Source organism: Rhinichthys klamathensis, unplaced genomic scaffold, assembly GCF_029890125.1.
Source record: "Rhinichthys klamathensis goyatoka isolate OS25496 unplaced genomic scaffold, OSU_Roscu_1.1 h1tg000601l_1, whole genome shotgun sequence".
NCBI classification, from domain to species: Eukaryota; Metazoa; Chordata; class Actinopteri; order Cypriniformes; family Leuciscidae; genus Rhinichthys; species Rhinichthys klamathensis.
In genome coordinates, this window is record NW_026607056.1 from 133,467 (window position 1) to 143,315 (window position 9,849).

General features: G+C 38.4%; 1 protein-coding gene across 1 annotated transcript; it reads right to left on the minus strand.

Moving 5' to 3' along the window:
* Positions 1-3,763: 3,763 nt before the first annotated feature.
* On the minus strand, positions 3,764-9,187 carry crybb1l2 (crystallin, beta B1, like 2). Its single transcript, XM_056240496.1, has 6 exons — positions 9,136-9,187; positions 8,055-8,158; positions 7,711-7,829; positions 7,485-7,617; positions 6,760-6,902; positions 3,764-4,331 (listed from the first exon to the last, which is right to left on the minus strand). Exons 2-6 carry the CDS (start codon positions 8,151-8,153, stop codon positions 4,160-4,162), a joined length of 666 nt encoding a protein of 221 aa, XP_056096471.1. The 5' UTR covers positions 8,154-8,158; positions 9,136-9,187; the 3' UTR covers positions 3,764-4,159.
* Positions 9,188-9,849: the final 662 nt, after the last annotated feature.

Genomic DNA, 9,849 nt, shown 5'->3' on the forward strand with positions numbered 1-9,849 from the left:
GACAAGCTGTGGCAAAGAGAGGAGACAGAGGGAGAACAAAGTGCTCGATAATGATCAAAGATAAAAATCATCAAAAATGCATCAGATACGTGCCAAGTTGCTAAAGATACTGTTAAAATATTTAACATCTAAATTTACTAGTTTGGATCAAAATACGACCTAATTACCTAATATATTCGGAAGACACCATTACAAGTCTTTTTTAAGAGTCAGATCAGGTAGAAACTGATTAATCATTTTTTTTTTTTTTTTTTTAACAGTGTATCAATGATAAATATGCAGCTTTGTAGGTGCCCTCACTCTTTGCCTATTCTCCACTATATCTCTTTGTCACTTTCTCTCTATCTCACTGATAGGTTCACACCCACTCGTTTGTTAAACATTGAGACAAATAGCTTACATCACTCTCGGCGGAAAGACTTTTTAGGAAGTTCCATAAAAAGAACCGCTTCTCCCCCGGCTAACTCACAACACAGCCGTGACGCAAGAAAGAGTCCTGCTGTGGCGCACACACACAAACACACATACAGCTCTTGCAGGCTCTCTGTATGCAGGATATTGCACTGTAAAAGGGTTTTGTAAGGAAAACTAATGTGCTAATCTGATTTAACTGATGATAAATATGATTTTAAATTACTGAAGAATTTGTCAAAGTCAGATCAGGTAGAAATTGTTTCTTAAGGTAACAATTGCACATCTGCACTGTATGTGTGTGTATAGATGTGAAGCCATGGCGTTGTTGACGTCATCTTGACGTATTTCCCCACTGTTGCCAGTAGCAAGCTACTACATTGTGTGGAAAAGTACAGAAAAATGTGTGAAACAAGCAAAAGAGGACTGACAAAGCTTAGGCTTCTTCTTTGATGATCTAATTGTTAGTACCTTCTTGTGGTGGCCGTGTAGTACTACAAGAGTGAGATTCAATTAACTTAGCATCCCACTGAGCTGTGTGATAACTAGCTTCCCTCTAACTCATTCCAGCCTCTGTCCCGAATCATCCTCTATCTGCTCTTCATTACCTCTCCGAGTGTGAGGAGGGAAAATGTGTGAGAGACAGGCTAATCACACACTTAGGATGTGGAGTTACTAGATTTCCCAAGGTGCCTGGTGTGTGTGTGTGTAGATGTTTACGTAAGTAAGACTTTGGGGCGACTGACGTCAATGAAAGGGCTGGATTTTGTGTGGAGCTGAGGTGAATCTTAATTGTGTTTGTGTATTTGTTTCGGCCTTGTGGGAAAGATGATGTCAATTTCAAATAAATTATTAATTCATTCAGGAAGGTTTAGAATTACATATGCATGTGCATGGAGAAATTGGTCAGATGTTGTATAAACCCACAATCATTCTGTTCATGATGACAGAAGCCTATATCTGTCTTATTTTTGTCTGATTTTTAGATGCTATTAAATTTCATTCCAATCCAAAGAACAGACAGACAAAACAAACACTGTTTCTTTTTCAGTGCACGCACAGCACATGCTCCAAAAATGTTGATAATAATCAGCTCGTGTAATTATCTTAATTTTATTGACTTGACAGCTGACTCAGAATCTTCATTTTAAAAGAGTAATCCTAGACTTTTGCTGTATTTAAACCATTTAAAGGGTCATATCATAATGTTTTTTTTAATATTTTTGGGTATTAAAAGTGTCATAATGTAGTTTTTATGACCATATTCTTAAAGGGGTCATATAATGCCATTTTTGTACAAGTTAATATAAATGTTTAGGGTCTAAATGAAAACTTTGTAATATACTTTTATTAAAAATTCTCATTAGTATTTTAAGAAAACACTAATTTTACCTGGTCAAAAACAGCTCTGTTTTCAGCACGCCGTTTCAGTGCATATGCCTTTAAATGATAATGAGCTTCGCTCACTCCGCCCCTCCGTTCTGGGGGGCGTTTTGATACAACGCACGTGGAGTGTTGCCTTGACAACAGTTGAGGGTATATTTTGGAGTAAGAATGGCAGCGGGAGTCTCTGAGGACAGGACACTCTCTGCAACCGTATCAATTTGAACCGGAGTCGGTCACACGGTCGAACGGCTCGATTTGAGGCAGGGGAAAACATATAAGGAGATTAAAACAAAAACACTGGATGGATTTTTATCATTATATGATGGTTGTGTACAGACACTGCCAACACACATTTCAGTACAATCAACTTGTAAAAGTATATATATATATATATATTATAGAAGTATATATTATATGACCCCTTTAAATTTAAATTAAATGTATTTTTGCTGTAACTTTCTTTGTAACCTTTCTCTTAAAAAAAGATTAATCTGAAAGGTAGGTTACATTTGAATATGCACTTCACTATTTTACAGGTGAAAAAGAGTATGTGAAATCAATAATAGTATGTCTGAATTCACAGTAGGCCTACTCATAAAAACAGCAGTGAAAAGTTACTATTTTCCATGAGATTTTGAAGTGCACATTCAATGGACACTTTACTATCCCATGAATTCATGAGAGAGGATCTGTGGATGGCGACGCAACTGACACTGAAGGTCACTTGACAACATGAAAAATGTAGTATGTCCAGATTATATTCATACTACATGCATTTCATACTATGAATGTAGTTTTTTAACAGTAGCAATCTAAGTACTTCAAATAAAGATGCAATTTTAGTTTAGAGTTTCCTGTAGGCCTACTGGTAGCGCTGCATCATCTTGAATCTACATGATCTCAATCTTGATCTCATCTTGAATCTCAATCTCCTGAATCTTTCCCCTTATGAATGACTCTTATGATTCTGTTCTTTTTGATAAGCCAAACACATGCAGCTTTCTGGTTACTGGTTGTTCATGTGACAACATTGTATAAAGATTTTCATTATGCGATTTGTCAGTAGCCTATTTAAATACGTTTTTTTGTTTGTTTAGTTAATGGATTGCATAAAAGTAGGGATGCACGATATATCAGCCACCATATCGGTATCGGACGATAATTGTTCATTTTCAATGTTATTATTTATCGGTCCGATAAGAAAATTTGGCCAAAATATTTTAAAGCCGATAAATAATGGATAATTTCCTTCAGCTGAAACACTTCAGATGCACACTGTTCGCCATGATGCTTTTGGACGACTGGAAATATGATTGAAATCACTTCAAAAGTGCAACATGTTCAGCTTAAGTCTGTCATATAGGCTACATAAAATTATTAGAACATTTTAATTGTGTGTGTGGGACTTGGCTTTTAATGGTGAGAACTTTTGTTTTTGTAATCAGGCTCTCAAAAATGATATAGAAATCTGGATTTAGATTTATCGGCCAATATATCGGTTTTCGGCTTTCAAATATTAAGAATTATCGGTTATTGGTATCAGATTCAATTTTCATATTGGTGCATCCCTAGTATAAAGTTATTAATTTATAAAATTATTCAAAATTGCAATCCTACCCCACTGCTAGGAACAACATTTTGGCGAAATTTCAGATCATTTACTATTATCGATCCACGCCAACTTGAATAATAGTAGAAACTGAACACTAAATCATTGTTAAATCGGTGTTATAATAATCTGCTCCGTTCTGTTAATGTGTTCTGACTTGTTTAAGTCAGAGTGGAAATGTGATTTGATGTATTGATGGTAAAGGGTGAATGCCTGCATGGGCAGAGACAATCAGCAGTGATATCAGGGAACAACAGTCACAGGTGTCACTTTTATTACCGTTCCAAAAAGGATGTGGAGGTTTTTACATGGCCTTTAGGTCAAAACACCCCTCCCCCTGCCACCCACCGCCCCGCCCCCAACCCACCCATGTCAATCATCATATCCCTGACCCACACGAGTCAGGCATCAGTTAAGGCTCGTTGTGATGGACTGATTTCCTCCGGGGAAAAGTGAATGGAGGATGAGGAAGAGGAGGAAGAGGGAAGAATGAAGAAGATGGGAGAAGACGTGAAGAGTGGAGAGAGAATAAAGAGGGCTCGGAAAGATCATCTGATATCAGCAGCCACATTTTCTATTGTCACTTTTTTTCCTTGCAAAGCCCTCTCTCCTTCTTTCCCTTGCCAGGATGACTCATACGGGTGGTGCGCTCCTCCTCTCCTTCCTGGCCCTCCCCCCTCCACCTCCTTCATCTTCTCCTCCTCCTCTCTTTCTCTCTCCCCTGTTCCCTCTCTTTCTCGTCCTCCCTAGCCCTCACTTGGTGGCCATAGTGTAACAGCCGTCTGGGTGCCACTGCATGTCACGGATGCGCCTGACAGACTGCATTTGGGGATGACGAGCGCCAAACTCATTAAAGTGACGGTATTCACCCTTCTCCAGCAGGTATTGGCTGCCACGGTAACCAGGATACTGGTAACCCACCCAACTGAAACAAGAGGTGAGAGGAAACAGACACCACAAACATAGAGAATAAATAAAAGTGAAGAACAGAATTCAGAATAGAGAAGAGCCTCTTATCAATTAGTTATATATTGGAAAACTGATCACACTGGAAATGATTTAATTCCTATTTTAATGTTTGAAATATTAGAAGTATTAACACAATTAGTTTATCTAGGTGGCGTAACCAGGGCCGTAGCTAGAGGATTCGGGGCCCCCTGAAAAAATATTGATGTGGGCCCCCACCACCCTCCACCAATATCATATACTGTACAATAGATGAACATGGAGGCCCACATATAACAGAAGATCGTGATGTTGTTGTAAAACCTTTATTTTAAAAGTTAAATGTTTATATAAAAATTACAACTAATAAAAACTAACAAAAAGCAAGAAATTGTCAAATAATAATAAAACCAATTATTAAAAAGTAACCCCCCCCCATCAGTCTGTTATAATTCATGAATCAAAAAGTAAACATTTAGAAATTGACAAGAATGCAGTCTAATTAAAAAAATAAACCATTCATTGTCTTATTTTTTAATAAAGATAATATGGAACTGGTAATATTATTAAATAAAGCGAATACATTTATTCATCCAAGTGCAGTGTGTTGTATTCGTGTTTTCTCGATGTTTTAAATATCATCAGCCGGCAGGTCAGATGCATAATGCAATGCGTCGTGACTCGTGTAATTTTTTTTAAACTCTATTTACAATAGTGTAAAAATACAGGAATTTAGACCACGTAATCATTCGGTCTATTGTGGCGCGCACCGATAATAAAAAATGACTGTACACGGCAGACTGTAGACGGAAGTTTTCTAATTCCCAGCGAAATAACAATATATAACCGGTCTTTAAGAACGTCTTGATCGACTGGGATACAACCACTCTCCTTGCCTCCCTCTCCGTCTTTTCCTGGCATTTCTTGTTCCCTGATTTATGTTTTCTTTTCCCCGACATTTTTCAGTCAGTTAGTCTTCTGCTCTTCCACCAAGTTCATCGTTAACTTCAGGCTGCCGCCTCAACTCTGATTGGTTCTGTTCACGAGCTGGGGTGGGACTTACAATTTTATTGGGTCCATCTGATGTTTGTCACTGACTCTGACTGAATAATTAATAAATACTTTAGGTCGGACTAAACCATTTTTATGGAGGTAAGAGAAGCAGATATTTGGAAAAATATTTACCCAAATTGCACGTTTTTGTGGTTTTCATTTAAATCTCAGGCATACAACTAATATAAATATTAGAATTATTCATACAACAGGGGCCTAAATAGTATAACTGCTGGATTTTGTGGGGCCCCCTGGGCAGCGGGGGCCCCTGTAATTGTCACCACCTTTCACCCCACTAGCGACGGCCCTGGGCGTAACTATAAAGCTGATTTGTGTAATGCAAGGCCAAAGTAATGACTGTTTTCAAACAGGTTTCCGGAAAGCCTGCTATTACAAACAGATATTCCAACACAGTCTCATGAAAGTGCGTATCTATACCACGAATGTCATTTCTCGTGCCATTTATACGCCAAAAATGGTTTTTGCGTGCATATGCTACGCACTGAAAACCCCTTGGGTAGGTTTAGGGGGGAGGGGGGTGGGGTGTGCGTGCATATTACACGCCATAAAGTGCGTATCATATGCACGCGAAAACTGCGTATCATATAGACGCAAAAAACATTTTTGGCGTATAAATGGCACGAGAAATGACATTCGTGGTATAGATACGCACTTTCATGAGATCGGGCTCGATATTCCCAGCAAAACAATCTCATGGCAGTTGATAAGTATTTAATTTTTTTGGTAAACTAATGGTTGATACGTATGATCTGCTTACGCCCCAGTGACAGTTATGTTTAGTGGTGGGCTTTTAAAATCACACGTTTTCATACGAAATTGCCACGTCGTAAAATAGTTATGTTTTCCTGTGATGTTGGGTTTGGTCCCGCCAAAAGTTTTTTTGATAGTGCCACATTTTATACACATTTTAAGGGCTAGGAGAAAGTGTTTTAACATAAATAAATAAAAAACTACAAACATCGAGCGTAGCTTCAGTTCTGTTTTACTTTAAATCTTGAATTAATGATATCTGCATTCATTCATGTTGGTTCTGTTCTGTTTACCCTAAGGGGGGTTATTGCTGCTCTCCCTGCTCTTATCCATGCTAGGCTGCATGGTTGCGCAGGGAGTTCTCGCCCAGAACAGAACCATACCGCCAATCCTAACTGTATGCTAATGTCAATCGCATTTGAAGATAGTGGTCCTAACAGAATTCTGCTTTAAACTCAGTGGATTTAGGGTGAGTGTATGACTTAAAGATCACAGACTTCACATTTCTCTTATCAGATCTATTTTTTATGTTCAGATATCACAGTCTACTTGCACTCAGATTTCTTCGATGCGAGAACACTTACGTGCCACAGCTGACCATGATGCTGCCAACGCGGTCGGTAAAGCCGAAGGTGTACATACTGGGCACATCGTCATCCATAATCTCCATTTTACGGCCCTTGAACTCACCAACTTCAAACAGACAGATCTTATGCTTTTCTGGGTCCTGTGAGGAGCACAAACAAGGAGTTTAAGGTATAATATTTATTAATAAATAAATATGGATTCAAAAATTATTATTAAATTTGATGAATATAGTGAGTGATATGGGACATGAAGAGTGGGAAGAGATTAGGAAATGTTGGGAGCCAGATTCAAACTTGCGTTCCCTGCAAAAGCAAGCGCCATTGCTCAGTGTGTCAGTGAATACATCAATGAATATGGATTTAAATATTTTTGGCCTTTTTGCCACTTTTATGGATTCAGTGTGTGTGAGATAGGACAGGAAATGATTAGAGAAAAGTGTGATGGAATTAGGAAATGTTGGGAGCCAGATTCAAGATTCAAATTTGCATTTCCTGCAACTCAGTGTGGCAGCGAATACATCCATGAATATGGATTTTAAAAAAATATATATTTTTTTTCAGTTTACCTTTAGCCTTTTTGGACAGGAACAGAATAGGGATGGGATCAAACTTGTATTGCAATGGCTCAATGAAACAAACTGAATAATGTTTTGGCGATTTTGCAAAAATCAACTAAATTAAAACATTCATACACATGTATAATGAATATAAGGGATGAATACCATTTTGACAGGTCTGAAGGACAGCAGGTAGTCATTCCTGTGGCAGTTGCTCCAGCAGTCCCAACGGGGGTACTCACCCTTCTCCAAGATGTACATCTCTCCGCAGAAGTTCATCTGTTCCCAACCCACCCAACTAAAGAAGAGAAAGAAGGACAGAGAGAATGGAGGAAGTGTTCAAATACAGAACTATTGGTAAGTCACTTATATGTATCACAGAAACACTCACGGGCCACACTCCACGCGGAGGGAACGCACTCTATCCATGCCCATTTCACACACGTTCATGCACTCGTTGGAGATCTCGATCATGCGGCCCTGGAAGTTCTCCTGATCAAACACATACATCTGAACGAGAAGAAAGAGAGGAGACAACCAGGTCATTTTTGCTTGGTATGCAACTATAAATTAAAGTTGATCGTTTTAGTTTAGCTTAGCTTAAAATACTGCATACATACAACACCCACATCTATTTCTATGGAAACTGAATTTTGCTCAGCAGTTTCCCATCATTCACGTTTGCAATTTCACATGCAACCTTTATGCATCTGTAAATATGGTACCGATACATACCTTGTAGTTCCCCACACCCATCTCGGTTCTCTTTTGAGTCTGAGCAGCCTTTCCATCAGGCTGTGAGGCGGGCTTGGACTTCTCTCCACCAGTGGACATGATGACTACGATAAGAGAGCATATGTACGAGTGGAGAAATGTAAATAATTTGCAGCCTCCTTGCTGGAAATATCTATTGTTGGACATATAGTGATGTCAAGTGCTAAATATTGCTCGAAGCAATTAACGAATCCCATTCGAGTACATTTATAGCCCCTGGATCAATTCTTCACCCACTCACTTTGAAACACTTTCACAAAAGTGTTATAGATGTGCAATGCTCATACGTAACATAATTTGCCTGAGATTACTAATTTAGAAATATATGCCAAAATGCTATATTATAATGTCGTTCAAGCCGAATATTAAAACTGAAACATGGAATAGGACTTCTAAGGTATCTGATGAAATACTGATGAAATATTGACTGATATAATTCTTGCCTTTTCTATAAAATATTTGTGTAAGATATTTAATTAACATGGCCCCAGATTTTCACAAGGCTTTATACATAAACCCGTTTAATTAAATCAACATCCACCCCAGTAAGTAATTAACGGTAATTTAATATATAAATAAAATAAAACTCATCATTTGGTACTGCCTTTTTTTTATAAACTACTTTTTCATTTAATTTCACATTCTCTCTCTCTCTCTCTCTCTCTCTCTCTCTCTCTCTCTCTCTCTCTCTCTCTCTCTCTCTCTCTCTCTCTCTCTCTCTCTCTCTCTCTCTCTCTCTCTCTCTCTCTCTCTCTCTCTCTCTCACTCTTTCATATTCACAACATATACAGAGCTTTTTTTTCTTTTCTATATCAATTTTTCTGTTATGACTAATCAGTTACAGTTCACCCTGACAATGTATAAAGTGCTATGCTCAAAAAAGGATTACATTTTAATTGCTTTCTACCGGTGACTAATGTGTCAAAGCTGTTCGAGATATTCTTACACAAGCTGGAGTTTCTTTGCTGTAGACTTCAACCAAATGAAATATGGGAATGCCTTTCTCTAAGTTTGTTTTTGCTCACAGACCCCAGTCTCTTACCTGTGTGTTAGTCAGTAGCCGCTGTCTGTCTCAATCAGTGTGTCAGTGTGTGTACTGAAAGCAAACATGTGTCCCTTTTATAGGCTGGCGCCTAGCATGGGGGGATTAGGCCCACAGAAACAAACTCGCTGAGCTCACCAACCCACACACAGAAAAGAATCACCCCATCATCAAACAGAGAGAGAGACAGAGACAGAGACAGACAGAAAGAGGAGAGAGGAGTACTATACTTCTTTCTTAAACTCAAGGTGAGCTTCCACAGTTAAAAAAATACTTCTTGTGTCGGTGTGTGTCCAGTTCTGAAACTTTACAAGGTGACTACAAAATTAAGCTGTTGGACACCTTCACAGGACAAATTCCAGACTGTGAAATGACGTACATAAAACCTGATGAAAGTAAACCAAAGGAAAAATCACATTTGATGGTGATGAACACCATAGCCAAACTCTCACATAGGCTTAGATTGGCATATATTCCACTCTTTTACGTTGGATAATGCTATGATATTTTTCATAAAAGACTAATTCAACTGGTGCCAGAGGTTCATTATGGTTTTGTCTCATTTGCAAACTGCATTAGCCTTCAGCCACAGTACACTTACAGTATGTTGTGTTAAAACTGACAGAACAAAATTGCATTTGTCAATGTAATGGAACACCCGAGCCAAACCTTCAGGCACCAAATTGAAGACTTGGCGAATTTCCAAACATACAC